Source organism: Pseudorasbora parva, chromosome 1 (assembly GCF_024679245.1).
Source record: "Pseudorasbora parva isolate DD20220531a chromosome 1, ASM2467924v1, whole genome shotgun sequence".
Lineage (NCBI taxonomy): Eukaryota > Metazoa > Chordata > Actinopteri > Cypriniformes > Gobionidae > Pseudorasbora > Pseudorasbora parva.
The window spans coordinates 22,967,013-22,984,092 of record NC_090172.1 but is presented as its reverse complement, the minus strand read 5'-3'; the positions used below and the strand labels follow the sequence as shown (position 1 = coordinate 22,984,092).

Sequence of the window (17,080 nt, the reverse complement as noted above, 5' to 3'; positions counted from 1 at the left end):
AATGTGTTAATTTCTAAAAATGAATATTACCTGCGAAAAATAATTAACACAATTCCTGAAGTAAATATGCTAAAGTCTTTAGCATTAAATGTATGTTCAATAACATCAAAAGCTGTTATAATATTTAAAATATTCAATAATTGTTTAGAAATTTTACAAAATAATTAATAATTTAAACACAGATCAGTATACATTTTGCTAGTATAAGGCCTTGAAAAAAATTGAACATTTTAAATTTCAAATTTTAAAGTTAAGGGCTATTAACTATAATTAATTAAAGAAATCTGTGCGATTATTATTATTTATATTGACCAAACAGTCCTACTTCAAAATTGTATAAGATTTCATCCCAAGGCTGAAATCATCTATGCAATAAAGTTTCAACTGGAGTGTGTAAGTTACACAGTTTAAGCTGGAAAAAGAAAACGAAGGAGAGCACCAGAGGAAAAGAGGTAGCTGAGGTGAAGTAAAAGCTAGATGAGTAATGTGGTTGGTGTGTGTGGTTGTGCATATATGTGTCCCTGTTATGGAGAATGTAGCGTTAATGTTGCGTACCGGCTGAGTTCATGCACTCTTCCACCGAGCCAGCGGTGAACTTGCTCTGCAGAATGCTGCTCATATCCTCTAAAAAGTTGACAGTCTCAAGGGGGGATTCAATCCTTCCTTTGCCTTGATTGGGGAAAAGAAACAGAAAAAAGTAAAACAATTCAAATCTACACCAGACACATAAAGCATTCTTCATATTCTGCTCTAAAAAACTACATGCAAAGAATGATCTAGATATCATGTTAACAAACACGAAAATGTCATTACTTCTTATTAAGAAATTGTTGACAAACCATGATGGGTTATACATGTATACCTTCCTGTTTGTGCTGGAGCCAGCTGAGCAGGTAGTTGCTGGTCTGCTGCAGGAGGACATTGTTGTCTCCCTCATAAGTGCAGTTTGGGTCATTGTCGTCGCGCAAATCTCCCAGCCGGTTCACTTCACATGAAAAAATAAATAGATTAACAGATAAACAGAAACTGAACTAGAAGCTCTTTTGATATTTCACATGGTGTTTATTATTATGACCCAGTAGTGCACAACACAACGAATAACAAAACAAATGCCACAACTCAACAAAATCACCACAACACAACTAAAACAAGCCACAGCACAACTAAAACAAGCCACAACACAATACATAAACTGTCACACCTCCTACATTTGAAGGGTTTTTAAAAAAAATGGGTATACAGTATTTTTTTCATTTCAAACTATGGATCTTGTTAGACCATTACCTCTAATATTAAGTCCTTATGATTAAGACACCCTCTACATACCCTGAGAAAGGAGCAGGAGCATTTATATTGTGTTGAGACTTGTTTCCGTTTTGTTGTGGTGATTTAACTGCATTGTGGACTGCTTTCTTTCAGCTGTGGCTTGATTCCCTTGAGCTGCTAACTTGTATTTGTTTTTTTCATTGTGTTGTGCACTCATGGGTGAAGCAGTGTTGTCTACTTGTGACTCGGACTCTGTCTTGGACTCAATCTCGAGACCATATTTTAATGGTCTTGTCATGGACTCAGTATCGACTTGCACTCAATCATATTAGGAACTTATTCTTGAGTCCACTCGAATCCCATTCAAATTATTTCATGATTATTACTGTATGTTAATATTTGTTTAAATTGATGTTTGCGTGACACGTCCAATGATTGGTTGATTTTCTTGTTCGCAACTGCATGACTTGAGACTAATGTTAGTGTACAGACTACTGCCAGGTTCTCTCCCACAGAAAGTGATCCCACTTTCCAGAAAGTCACATTGCTACATTATTTCTCTTCTATTGTCTTTTTATTGGTTTTGGTATTTAAAGCTGCTGTCTTTAACTTTTTGTGTTCAAGATTTACAAATATTATACAATGAGAATGTACAACATGAATCCATTTTCCAAACCGTGTTTTTGTCTTACCCCTGAATCATTATGTTACACTTATAATATGTGTTTTTTTGGGACTATTTCAGGCAAGACTGGTAGGTAACCGCTGCGGAGGAGCACAGTCCCTGCGTGACTTGCCTTAGACATAAACAGAGAGAAGTAGATCCGGCTGTAATGTTCTTCCGCAAGATGCATACAGTTCTGTTTATTAATCACTACAGTGCAAAAAAGTTACAAACAAAATAAAATTTTATAAATAAAACATAAATAATACAACAACATTATATACAATTATTAGCAGATAATAGAATAATTCAAGTCATAATAATAAAGATATCTAAATAAATAATTACTGTAGAAATTACAATGGAGGAAAAAAAAACAGAGAGGAGTACAGTTCCAACTATGGTCAAAAGCATAGTCGTACACTACATTATTTCTCAACTATTATTTTAATATACTTTCTGTTTACAAAGTTGGACAAAAGTGTCACAGAGAAAACCAAATCTTGTTTAATTAACTAATAAAATGAATACAGATACGATGACAGTTTCAAAAATGAACTTGACTCAGACTCAACCCTCTCTAAACTCGGTCTCGACTCGGAAATAACTTGAATAAGCTGGTCTCGACTACAACACTGGTCAGAATCATTGTGTGTGGGTGGGACAAGACCCACCCACTTTTAAAGACCAACGATATTGGACCTACTCACTTTTATTGTCTCTAATTCAGCACGTCTGTTTACCTACCCCAACTGATAAACACTTATTATCAAACATGTTAGATGCTTTATTTTCACTTTACTAATATTTTCTTATTTTTTATTGAAAATAAATTCCTTTCCGATCTGATATGCGATTGGAAAAGAGAGTAGAGGGAGTTCCGCAAAAGGGGGATTCGAACTTCGGGCCAATATGCGTCAAAATTTGATGCCATGTGTCTTACCCCTTCACTATTATTGCCGTCAGTGATTCTGTAATTTCCATAGATGTATTTGTAATTAATGTAAATGGCATCTAATGTTACGGCAGTACATTTTTTCTGAGAGAGGACCCATCCACATTTTTTTTGCTTCCGACACCCATTTGTGCACTACTGGACCACCGTAGATTATGCTTCAACTAAAATGTTTATTTATTCCTTACTGGCAAGGTAGCCGTGTCCTCCACATGCCTCTCGACATTCCTGAATGCCTCGTTGGGCTGTCCACGATCCCAGAGGTTTACTAGCGCATGACATGGCATGGATCTCTCTGCCCAGTTCAGCCTAAGGAGTGACAAACACAATCAATACGTGATCAAATACTATGTAGAAGATTTCGACTATCTGATTTTAGTGATCAAGATATTTTAATGAAATAAACAGCTGAAGAATGTTTTAAATACAATGCTTGTATTTTCATATGATCTATACCTCTATATTCTACTGACCTTACCTTGTATCAGTCTCTTCTCTCTTCTTTCTGTAAAAATGTCTCCACTGCTAAAACAACATACTACCACAACAAAATCAACAATTGCTCTGACTCTAACACACTCTTCAAAACATTCTCCTCTTTTCTTTTTCCTAGTCCTACTCCTTCCCCTCCTTCATCAAGTCTTACAGCTGATGACTTTGCATATTTTTTCACAAACAAAACCTCCTTCATCAGCAGCTACCACAAACTGACACGCAAATCTCAACAACTAACACACACATGCTCCCATCCTTCTCTCTGCTCTTCAAGGGAGAAATCTCTAACCTCGTCCTTTCCAATCACCCTACTACCTGTCCGCTTGATCCTATACCCACTCACCTCCTTCAGGCCATTTCTTCTTCAATCACTCCTGCACTCACTCACATTGTCAACACTTCACTTCGTACGGGGACCTTTCCCCACAGTATTCAAGCAGGCTTGGGTAACCCCACTGCTTAAGAAACCCTCTCCGAAGCCAGCACTTCTAGAAAACTACAGACCGGTATCCCTTCTGCCTTTCATTGCAAAGACACTTGAGCGAGTTGTGTTCAACCAACTCTCTGTTTCTTGAACAGAACAACCTCCTGGATATCAACCAATACGGCTTCAAAAGCAACCACTCTACTGAGACTGCCCTGCTCTCGGTTACTGAAGCACTGAGACTGGCAAAAGCAGCTTCCAAATCCTCAGTACTCATCTTCCTGGATCTGTCTGCTGCTTTTGACACAGTTAACCACCAGATTCTCCTGTCAACTCTTAAGAAGATGGGCATCTCAGGAACTGCTCTCCAGTGGTTCAAGTCTTAACTCTCATGGAGAGGTGAAGTGTCTAAGTCACATCTAGCTACTGGAGTTCCCCAGGGCTCAGAGCTTGGACCACTTCTCTTCTCCATCTACATGTCATCATTAGGTTCTGTCATTCAGAAACACATCTTCTTCTATCACTGCTATGCTGATTACACTCAACTCTACTTCATTTCAACCAGATGATCCTACAGTTGGTGTTCGTATCGCTGCCTGCCTGACAGACATTTCTAGCTGGATGAAGGAGCATCACCTTCCAATCAATCTTGTAAAGACAGAACTACTTGTGGTCTCACTCTCAACCAACCCAGCACTTCATCAAAAACTGACACGCATCTCCACATCTCAACAACTAACACACACATGCTCCCATCCATCTCTCTGCTCTTCAAGGGAGAAATCTCTAACCTCGTCCTTTTCAATCACCCTACTACCTGTCCGCTTGATCCTATACCCACTCACCTCCTTCAGGCCATTTCTTCTTCAATTACTCATGCACTTATTCATATTGTCAACACTTCACTTCGCACGGGGACCTTTCCCACAGTATTCAAGCAGACTTGGGTAACCTCACTGCTTTAGAAACCCTCTCTGAAGCCAGCACCCTCTCTTCAAACCCTCTCTGAATTCAGCTTGGTTCATTAACCATAGCTCCGTCCAGGAGAGCCAGGAACCTTGGAGTTGTGAATGATGACCAGTTAAACTTCACTGACCACATTACTGCAACAGCCCGGTCCTGCAGATTTGCCTTTTACAACATTAGGAAGATTAGACTCTTCCTATCAGAACAGGCCGCACAACTCCTGGTCCGAACTCTTGTTCTGTCCAAACTGGACTATTGTAATGCTCTTCTAGCTGGCCTTCCGGCATGCACTATCAAACTTTTACAGCGGATTCAGAATGCAGCGGCGAGAGTGGTCTGTAATGAGCCGAAGAGAGCGCACGTCACGCCTCTCTTCATCAGTTTGCACTCACATCAAATTCAAGGCACTGGTGCTCGCCTACATATCAACCACCGTCTCTGCACCAGTACACATATATCTAAACTCGCTTGTGTAGACTTACATACCCTCCAGAAGCGTGCATTTGGCGTGGTGCCATCCCAAAAAGGCATGACATCACTCTAACATACTTTTCCTGGACCATTCCCACCTGGTTGAACAAACTACCTATCTCAATTCGAATAGCCGAGTCTGTAGCCATTTTCAAAAAAACATCTTAAGACACATCCTTTCCAGTTGCACCTGAGCAATTAAGACTAGCACTTAACTATCCAATTCAATTTTCTGTTTGTTTGTTTATAAAAAAATAATAATAATTGTTTGTGTACTGTGCTCGATTAACTGATACTTCTTACAGCACTTGCAGGTTGTTGCCCTTGTTTGTTTAGTTGCTTCTATTGCTCTCCTCTTTTTTAAGTCGCTTAAGATAAAAATGTCTGCTAAATGATTAAATGTAAATGTAAATACCTGTCTGTCACTTTTGTCCTTCATTAAGAGTCCAATTTGAAATTCAACAAAGTTCATAGAAAAGGATCTGGTGAAGTGTTCCAGTGCATACACGGCAGCCAGATATGGGATAAGACGCCATTGCTACAAGGATGAAGCACATGAACAGGATGGTTCATAAGACAAATTGCTAAAAAGCAGAGTTTGATTTACGAAATACAAATGAGTAAATGTTACCTTCATTGATACCCAGAAAAAGAACACTAAGAAGTATAAGAAAATATGCTCCAAAAATATTACTGGTGGTTGTAAATATCCTTTTAAATGTTTAGTGCATTTTTAAATGTTGCCAATATGCCAGCTACACTTTTGTCCCTTAAGTGAATTTACAAAGTATGGTTTTTGATTTTATATACACATACTGATAAGGCATAACATAGTGAACACAGGTGAAGTGAACCAGCATTAACTGTAATTATTTCTTATTGAGAAATTGGTGACAAACCATGATAGAACCACAATTTTAGTTGACAAACAATTTGACCCTTGTCAAAATCAATCAAATCCTTACACTTGTCAATTTGGCCTGCTTCTAACACATCAACTTTGAGGACTTTGTGTTATTCACTTCATCTGTTAGTGGTCATAAATGTTACACCTAATCTGTGTATGTATATATGTTCATACGAATACCCACACACTTTTAAGTAAGATGCAACTAACCACCAAGATTAATCGATTTGACAGCAGAAAATAAATAAATAAATAAATAAATAAATAAATAAATATATATATATATATATATATATATATATATATATATATATATATATATATATATATATATATATATATATATATATATATATATATATATATATATATATATATATATATATATTTTTTTTTTTTTAAAGTTACACCTATTTTTATTTACAGTACATGTTGTTACGGTGACGCACAATAAAGTAGTGAATTGTATGTAATACAATTACATACATGTCAAATAGTACTGTAAAACAAAGTGCTACCATTATTTTGTAGATAACAAAAATACTAAAAATATATATTTTTAAAGCATTTATTCAATTTATTATTTAATCTCATTGAATTTCTTTATTCAATGGTAAATTAAAGACAAGACAGATCATTACTCATACAAATAACTTATCCAGAGTCTTTATGATGCAATGAAAAACTCTTTTCTTCTCTCTTTAAATGTTTCCACTGGAGTGTGTCATTGATCTGTACCTGTAGCTGATATTCCAGCACTGGAATCTCCTCGTCCTCTTTGGGCCCAAACTGTCTTCGTGTGGCAGAGAATCGCACAGCGACAGTCATCGCCAGCTTCAGATTGACGAGTGCCATCCGCGTAATGCTCACCCTGCCTCCTGACAGAGCCCCTAAAGACGCCCCAAACCGCTTATTGGGGTCCTGTGAAGATGTATGGTTGGGAAAACCACAAGATGGAAATACACATGATGAAGTAATTCAAAACACATAGCAGAGATGACAAGAACGACACAAAAGAAAAATAAGAGACAAAGAATGTGAGGAAAGAGAAGGGCAAATGATATCTCATTCATTCCCAACCTCTTGCCTCTGTTTGTTTTGAGAGAAAAACCTTTATGTCTTTCTGTCAGTATTATTGGCTGACAGCCTGGTTTTTCCTGTGATTAAAACTCCCTGTTTGTTTGAAATGAAAGCATAGGGATTCCTTCTCGTACATCTTGCATAGCATAGCACAGCAGCTGGAATAACAGCCACTGTCTGCACCACTGCGCTCTTTACTGCAGAGCTGCAGAGTTTATGACCTGCAAGATGTCTACACATGCCACGGGTACACACTAAAATGGCTCTATTATCATTAATAAAATGTATAAAATACTGTCGCTTTACACATAATCTATACTTGAAAAAAGGTGCATTATACATTTTCATTGGCTAATGCATTACTTTTTCACAATAAGGTCTCATTTGTTAACAATAGTATTAGTGCATTTACTAACATGATCTTACAATGAGAAATACATTTTCACCCCATGTATTAACTTTTGCTAATGTAAGTTAATGTTCATCTTATTTCACAGTGCATTAACTAATGATACAACATTTGATTCTAAAAATGTATTAGTAAATGCTGAGATTAAAAAATACTGTAGTAATGTTCATTGTTAGTTCATATTAACTAAGGTTAACAAATTAAACCTTATCGTAACGTTACCATATTTTTAAGTATTAATCTAGGCTAATGAGAAATTAAAATGTACTTGATTAGTTAGTTTTACTTCATTAATGTGGACAATTTATTAATAAATGTAGAAAATTAACAAACAATTAATAAATGCTGGTCTATTGCTAATGTATAGTCTTATTTGTAAAGAGATAATACAGATCATTTGTACATTATTAGGCAATCATATAATATTGCTTACTTTAAAAGGTGAAACGTAGCGCCCATCAGGCGTAACATCTCCTGTTTTGTTTAGCAAGTTTTCCCGAGGTATCCTCACATTGTGAAACACTGCAAAACTGACAAAAACAAAATAACTAATTTATTATTCACATAAAAACAAATTCTGTTAAATAATTACACTGAAAAGTATAATTAAGAATAACTTTTCTATTTATGGATAGGACTCTGTCAGATGGAAATAACAATTTATGACTTTCCTTTACCGCCATCTATTGACCAAATGCTGTAAACACAACATCTCATCAGTCCAGCATTAATCTCACCCATTATCCAGACCGTTCTGACCCAGTTTTTTTCCCATATCCCCAACCATCACTCCTGGCATTGCCAGCAATGTCTTTGGGTCCCTGACCTATAAATTAAATTACATTAAAACTGCTTTAGTCACAGCTGCTCTAACAAGACAAGACAAATGAACTAAAAAAAGTATTTTCACACTTACTTGGACTACAAAAGAGTGAAGGCCATGACATTGTCCATCAGGGGTGTAGAGCTGTGCAAATACGACTGAATGAGTGGCCGTCTTTCCCAAGTTCCCCACCCAGAACTTTGCTGCTTCGAAGTCTGGAGAGTTTATCACAAACTCCTGCGAAATTTAAAACAACATACATTAGCTGCTGACAATCAGGTATAACAAACAGAAGGGAAAAAAACTGTAAAAACCAAGTAAAATAATAATGAAAGAAAGGTGGCTTGAGCTATAAAGAGAGTTATTATAGTAGTAGTTAAGAGATATTTTCTTTAAAAGGCTCCATACTGTCAAATTGTAATTTGAATTATTTAGATAATGTGAATTAAAATTTAATATGGTCACTAAAACTTCAGCTCTTATAAATAAACAATGAACAATAGCATTTATTATCCATTAATACTTTTTAGGAATAGCATTCATTAGTATGCCAATGGTAACTAATTTGGTTTTTATTTTTGTTTAATATTTATTGTATGAAAATGTACCAATATTAATAAGTCAACAGCTGATGATTTGCCTTACAGCCTTACAAGTCCAATTATGAATTGTAAGGCCATATTTCTATAAAAAAAAATTGTGAGCAATGTGGTTTTCAGTGATATGCTAAATTAATGCAATGTGTTCAGACTTCTGTTATATCTATGGTTACAGGCAGAAAAGGACTGTTCAAATTATTGCATCTGGTGCAAGAATACCTGAGTGCTGGGGTCATATCTGGCAGTTGTCCTCAGGGCTCTTGTGTTGCTGCCATGGCTCAGCTCTGTCAATGAAAAGCATCCAAATGTCTAAACAGACAGAGAAAATGTTAATCAGCTGTCAGTGGCTCGTGTGGTTTTCCATGACTAATGTCAAAGGCAACTCACTGGTTTGTACACACAAACGTGCACTTCATTCAGGTAAAATTCCCCACGGGATAAAAAAACATGAGCGCACACACACACGCGTAAACACACACGCGCACTGCATTCAGGTTGAAGTCCCCACAAGATAGAAAAACATGAACACACACACACGTATTAAGAAAAAGGCAGCACCTTGGAACTTCATGTTTATGGCCTACTGAACTGTGAACTGTGCAAGACAGTCAGAGCCATTTAACAATCGTACTATAACACTTTAAGTACCAAAATATGATCATCTATAAAAGCAAATAATTTTATGATGATCAAATAAAACTGCATTGTAAAGTAGTGGCCATCTTAAAAAATGCTAAGCCAACCATATTTGCTATGAATGCAATCAATATATAGTGCACATTTAGTCAGTACACTGAACTTCAGAAGCTTTCAGTCTAGTTTTCCAAGCAATATTTTATGGCTGAAATGGTGTTACAAGTACTGCATTTCATAAAAAACTGATAATTTACCATCATTTCCTCAATGTCCTTAACAAACTTCAGGTGCCTCTGAGATCCTGTGTTTGCGACTGTTGCTCCAAACATCTAATAAGGTTGAAAACAAAAGACATTTAGGTTAAAAAGTGTATTTTTTTAAAGAAATAATCATCACAAAATAATTAACAATAATGCATGGTAAAGAAAGAGCAATTATCCATAAAAATGGAAAATATGAGTAGCAAGCAATCACTTCTGTGTAACTATTCTGGGGAGGAAAGTGTGTTAAAAGAGTACAATTAAATTTAATTTAATTTAATAAAATTACCCCATGATTTACTCACCCTCAAGCTACCCTAGGTGTATATGACTTTCTTTTTTCTGAAGAACACAATCAGAGTTATATTAATAAATATCCTGACACTTCCAAACTATAGTTTGAGTTTGAAGCTCAAAAAAGCACATCCATCCGTCATAAATGTCCACACGGCTCCAGGGGGCTTATAAAGGTCTTCTGAAGTGAATTGATGGGGTTTTGTAAGAAAAATATCCATATTTAAAACTTTATTAAGTAAAATATCTAGCTTCTGGCAGACTGGCTGCTGTATTCAACTTACGTAAAAAGCAAAACTGGCATGACTTCACTATCACTAGAACGATTATGTAAGAGTTAAACTGCACAAGATGAATATGGAATATGCTTTTTGAGCTTCAAACTAAATGGAATCTGTCAGCTTGGAAGTGTCAGGATATTTATTAATATAACTCTGATTGTGTTTATCAGAAAGAAGAATAACATATACACCTAGGATGACTTGAGGGTGAGTAAATCATAGGCTAATTTTCTTTTAAAGTGAACTAAAAGTCACCATGAATGACATAAATTATTATAAATGACTTATCCGTGCCCATAATTTGTTTTATTTAAAGGGGTACTTCAGCGCTGGGAAGATGAATCCGTATTTAAACTGTGACATCAATGTAGTAGACATGTGAAATTATTTTTGAATTTGGTGCCTTCTAGACTGAGAAAAGACAGAAAATGTATTTTTGTCTCATGGGGATGAAAGGCTACAATTCCCAGAATGCTTCGCTGCCCTGTGAGGCCATTCACAAAGCCACCGCTACTGGATTACAGAGACTGAGTTGGAGAAGACACTACAATTAAAAACTGAACGTGTCTGTTCAATATAATGAGTGAGTCACCGCTCGAGTATCACAGCACTGAGCACTAACTGCAGGAGTGAGATAAATGAGCTGATGACCTCTCGTGATGAGAGCTGAGGTAATCGCGACTACACTCGCAGCATACATTCACAAAGCGAGTTCAGTCTGGCGCGTTTCAGTTTTTGCAAGCTTAACTTTCATAGAAATTTATTTGAGAAGTTAAAAGACTTACATTGCTCACCATAGCTCCGTTTACATGAGTGCCTGTAGCTGTGAGCTGAGCTCTGAGTGTGATCTCAAAACATGGGTTCAAACACGCGGGTTCAAAACATGCGGAAATGGCTTCCTCTGCTGGCTGTAGTCTTTAGCCTTTGGGCAAACATTCCTCCTATGATGCAAATATCGTCAATTTGCGTCATAGGAGGAATTTTTCCAGAAATAAAATGCATAAATCTCTTGTCTCAGGGGGATATGAGGGGGGAAAGCACAATCATTTGAATATACTCCAGGGTTTGTACTGATACAAAGCCATATGCTAATCGCTGAAGTAACCCTTTGTAATCTTTAATTAAAGAAATGTCCCCTCCCTCTTGCCCATGACATCTCTTCTTGTCTCTGATAACGCATTTACTGGCGCAGGAGAAGGACAACCTGTCACTCACATGAGATCACAGAAATAGCAAAACACAATGATCCAATCAGTTCTCAAAGGACTATATTAAGTCCTGTCCTAAATTTTTTCTCATCCCAGAAGCAGTTTCAATTGGAAATACTGTATAACAATAGGGAAGAAAAGACTATCCCGACTTCCGTTACATGCCGACTTTAAGGTCCTATGTTTTGACGGTCTCTGGAGAAAGTGTGAAGAAGTAAAATGGGCTCACCCCTTTGTCAAGGAAGTACTTGGCTCCCAAAGACCAGTCATACATCCCCAGGCAGTCATTGAGGATTGTCATCTTCCAGGGGTTCTGCATGACATCGTCACGTGTTACAAAGTCATACTTAAATAACTGTTTACAGCGGCGGAAGGTGAGCTCTCGCTTCTTCTCCACTGGGATGTCCTCTCCAGGCTGCCGGGCAAAGAGCGGGTCACTCTCCAGTGTCCTGAACACGTGCTGCTGCTCAGAAAGAGAGAAACACAAACACAAACAGAAAAACAACAACCAATGATTGCGTGGGAGAAATAAAGCTTTTTGAAACAATGACTCAACTGAACCAACTTTTTAGCAAAATTAAGGGCTTAAAACCACAGATTGGCAACAACTGCTAGTCAAAACAGTATACATGCAAAAAGAAAACTTAGCCCAAACATGGATAATTACACATTTTACAAACCTATTGTTTTCGTTAAAAATGTATAATCAATTAAATGTAATTAACAACTTTTATTAATGTCTAATGCATATTTTGTGCATCATGAGGCAGGCTTTAGACGCAATTAAATATTCTTATTTTTATTATGCATGTGTATATTTAAAATCATTATATTTATTAAAAATGAACCCACATTATAAAACAGACACAATATCAGTTAAAATTATTAGACATGTTAATGGGTTTACTGGTCCCACTTTATATTAGGTGGCCTTAACTACTATGTACTTACAATTATCAAAAAATAAGCACAATGTACACAATAAGTGCATTGCATCAAATGATAAATTTAAATGTTAGTACATAGTAGTAGTTAAGGACACCTAATATAAAGGTGGTCCAGTTCACTAGATGTGAACTACATCTAACAGCAAAATATTAGAATTTTTAAAAGCTCCAGGTTCGATACAGTATGACGTAGCGAAGACTCATTTGCTCAAATCACATGACTTTGTGAGTTTGAAACGAGCTCCAAAACGCTGGTTCAAAACCAAATATTTGTACATGTTTCAAACCTACATGACACAGTGTTTCAAAAGGGTGGTCGAAAAGAGGAAAAGATATCTTCAGATTGAGCTGAATTTCAAATGAATGATTTATTAAATTCGGCTCAATCCAAATATATTTTTTTCTGATATGAACTGAATGAACTAAGCACACTAAATTCCTGGGGTTGTTAGGACAGATATATGTGATGAACTTTTACTTTTGATTTATAAAGGTGTCAGCTTCACACTTTATATTGTGTATAATTGCTGTTTAAAATAGGGAAAATATGTAAACTTGTTGGAACATTATAGAATGACTAAGATTTTATTATATGGTAACAAAGTTAGGCATAACAGAAAACTTATATTTACTAAATGTGTACTTTTCTTGGACAAAAATGTAATAAAAGGATGAGCAAAACATAAACATTATACCTTGAATGCAATGATTTCACCACCCTCCAGAAACTGCATCATGTCCTTCCAACTGAAGGATGCTTTCTTCCTGTAGATGTCGAGTGGACCACTGGGAAGGTCTGGGATTCCCTCATCCATTTTCTCCTCCAAAACGTATTTAGTGTCTGTGATGGTTGGCACACTCATGTCCTTAAACTAAGGCACTTTAAAAATCTTCAGGATCAAAAAGACAAATGTGATCAAATCAACCGTGCCCACAACATTTTTCTTAAGGAAAGAAAATGTTTGCCTTTACTATTGCTGTGTTTAGTAATTGTCTGAATCAGCTATTCCCTCATGTAAATTAAAGTCATTCAGGGTTTTCCAGTTAACCCGTACAATCAATATGCCAGCATATTCTACTTATGCACCACTTTCTGGATACCTGGAACTGTAAATTATTTCATTGCACATTATTTGCTATAGACTTTAGCTCAAACTTTACCATAGTTTATTTCACACATTCTATTTATCATGTAAAACATTTAAATCTGTGAAGTTAATAATACCTGTGATCTAGTTATCAGGGCAACTCGATGCAAAGTTCAATGTCAGTTACAACACTCTCACTGTCCCCAAACAGATCAAACACAATGCCAATACGTTGTTTTTATATATATATTGTTTGCCATGGGTTAAAAGAATAACATGGAAAATATAAGTAGAGAGAGTTTATTCCTTGTTATTTATATATAAAGTTGTACAAACATAAATAGCTATGGGCTGAGCTCAATATCAAAACAAACATAAGCACCACCGACCATGAACTGTTCTAGCACGCTATTTAACGTCAATCTCATTTAACCAATCATAAACAGTAAAAAATATGTTTTAAAAGTGCACGATTTTAAAAGATTTACCTTCTTATCATTAGTTTGTACAATGCTGAAATAACATGTTTGTCTTACCTTGTCCAGTAACCTCAGCACTGCCCCTTTGGAGGAGGAAGTGATCATGTGACCGCATCCAACCAATCAGAGAAGCGCTGCCGCTTAAAGGCGCACTGCTATAAACTAGTGTGTCCTCTGTGAATGTAAAAAACGGTCCATGGTAAAAACCAGGGAAATATTTTTCTACAGGTAATAACTAGAGGAGTGTGATATTTTAGGGATTTTCAGTGGTAAACAATATGTTGTCAGACAATAATAGTAGGCTATTAAGTCTAAGGTTATTTATATGTACAGCACATTTAACACACAATAGCAATTCAAAGTAGGCTACTTTACTTCAAAGGGATTTTTAAACAAAATCATAAAACAGACAAATACGAGTTTTAAAAGAAATCAAAAATAATAAAAAGATGAGAAATAAAAATTGATTACAAATGTATATTGCACATTTAAAAGAAAAGAATAACAATACGAGAAAACAGTTCAAATCACGGTGTTCATTCAGTAAATGAACAGCTACATAAATGTGTTTCTGTCTGGTAACAACAACAACAGCAAAAACAACAACAACTACGAGAATAATAATGAATAGACAAACAAATAACAAATAAATAAATATGCCTAAATAAATAAATAGGCTAAATAAAGCTTTTACAATAACTATTAATAGGCTACTGAAGTCATTCTGGCACACACAAAAGTTCTTGTTTTGAGTTGTTAACATGATTATGTAAGCCAGGGGCCGCTGTTGTGCAGCACTAACGAAAGACGCGAGAGGTATGGCCCGTAACCTTGCGTGCACAGCATAGCCTGATAACATTATATGACTATTGTAAACATTAGAAAGGGAATTCTGGGATGAAAATGTAAGATTCACGTCGAGGGAATATAAGATAAAAAAAAAAATAATCATTTCAAAGGATCTCTTTAGTCTGAAATATTTATTATTATAGGTGAATTTCCGGTGAGTGGGACACGTTTTGCCATTGAGATGACAGAAAAGGTATCCCAATCAAAATGAAAAATATAATAATAATAATAAAAATAAATAAATAAATAAATAAATAAATAAATAAATAAATAAATAAAAGCAGCCTGACTAAAATTGTGAGCCTTATATAGCCTATCCAGTGGCACCAAGAAAACAACCCAGGAATCCTAAAATTAGCCTACATAATATACATTAAATACCAATGTATTCTTTATGAAACTATTCATTATTTAATATACATATTCCTAAGTCAGATCCGGTAGGTGCTTCACACAAATGATGACCTCACTCTTTCTCACGACCTCTCATCCCTTCTCTTCCTCTGGGCTCCCTCAATCCCTCTCTTCCTCTGTTTTGTTCCATGGAGAGTAATGACATATTTTTGTGACCCACTTTGTGCCCCTTTCAGGCCTAAAACACTGAACTCACAAACACTAAACAAAAAACAAAAAAACAGATAGACATTAAGCATGCATGGGTAAGCAATAACTATGTGAAAGCTTTGTGCATATTATATGGGCAAATGTGCCCCTACACCATTTTCTAATAATACAACACATGCAGCTGAAACAAACAGTGGTCTGTATTTATTTATATATACAATATGTCAATAAAAAAAAATTCCCTGCCAAAAGGTTTATGAGTGTACCTTCTTCAACAACTTTTATTTCAAATGTCCTTTATGTGTAGTAGATTTTTATGTAGTAGACTTTGAAATGTATAATATAAAATTCAACTTTCAACATCCCCCCCCCCAGCCACAAATAATAAACACAATTATATACCAATAAAGTTTTATGGGGAGTTTGAAAAGTGCATTTTAAAATATTTTTGTGCTGTCAAATCGATTAATCGCATCAAAAATAAAAGTTTGTGTTACAATATATGTGTGTGTACTGTGTATAATTATTGTATAATGTATATATTTTAAAAATATTTGCATGTATACTGTATATTTATATAATTTATTTGTAAATAGAAATATTTCATTCATATAATTATAATACATAATTCATATATATATATATATATATATATATATATATATATATATATATATATATATATATATATATATATATATATATATATATATATATATATATATATATATGAATGAATGAAATATTTATATTAAATATTTATTTTTAAATATTAATATTTAAATACTTTTTTATTAAATATATACACTTAAGTGTTAATTAATAAATTAATATAGGCCTAATAATTATACACAATATAGGCTACACACATGTCAACACAAACATTGATTTAGTTTGCCAGCATTCAAATATTTCAAAGTTGCATTTTTCTATTTGAAATATTTTAAAATGCACATTTCAAACTGCAAAAAAGTTTATTTGTATATAATATGTTATGAGTCCAATCCCATTGTTATATAGCTTAGATCAGACAACCTATGGTTTGATGTCACACACATAAAGCAAAGTAAAAGTAAACTAATGCTATAATGTTAATGCAATATTTATGTCTTTCATTTTCTCTCTAAGTGCACGTCACTATAATGGATCTGGAACAGGGAAATGGAGAGGTACTTGTTTGCAATCCATTAGACACTTCCGCTAGCCTAATATTAATCCTCGCAGTCTTGCTATCTGTATGCAAAACAATGCAAAAACTTTTTCAATTTTAGGGGTGAAGCTTCAACAATTTGTATTGCAAAATCTCCGAATGACTCAAAAAAAAAAAAAAAAAAACCTTTATCATTTCCCCCTTCCGATGAGAGCAGCGCTTTGAGTTCATTTCCCGAGCTCATACTGGGTGTGTCAATCAAGAC

General features: G+C 35.2%; 1 protein-coding gene across 2 annotated transcripts in view; it reads right to left on the bottom strand.

Annotated features, from left to right (window-relative positions):
- The window catches only part of acox3 (acyl-CoA oxidase 3, pristanoyl), a 36,134-nt gene extending 21,762 nt beyond the window's left edge, over nt 1-14,372 (bottom strand). The window contains exons 1-13 of one of the 2 annotated variants that reach the window (XM_067436611.1): nt 14,310-14,372; nt 13,381-13,575; nt 11,968-12,201; nt 9,950-10,024; nt 9,279-9,368; nt 8,554-8,697; nt 8,375-8,463; nt 8,071-8,167; nt 6,887-7,069; nt 5,657-5,779; nt 3,074-3,194; nt 863-985; nt 556-669 (exon numbers count right to left, since the gene is read on the bottom strand). In XM_067436611.1, the coding sequence (XP_067292712.1) occupies nt 556-669; nt 863-985; nt 3,074-3,194; nt 5,657-5,779; nt 6,887-7,069; nt 8,071-8,167; nt 8,375-8,463; nt 8,554-8,697; nt 9,279-9,368; nt 9,950-10,024; nt 11,968-12,201; nt 13,381-13,548 (1,561 nt within the window). In that variant the 5' untranslated portion in view covers nt 13,549-13,575; nt 14,310-14,372. Of the gene's footprint in view, nt 1-555; nt 670-862; nt 986-3,073; nt 3,195-5,656; nt 5,780-6,886; nt 7,070-8,070; nt 8,168-8,374; nt 8,464-8,553; nt 8,698-9,278; nt 9,369-9,949; nt 10,025-11,967; nt 12,202-13,380; nt 13,576-14,261; nt 14,284-14,309 lie in introns of those variants that run through there. The other variant, XM_067436675.1, reaches the window with a different exon arrangement.
- Between the last annotated feature and the right edge of the window lie 2,708 nt (nt 14,373-17,080).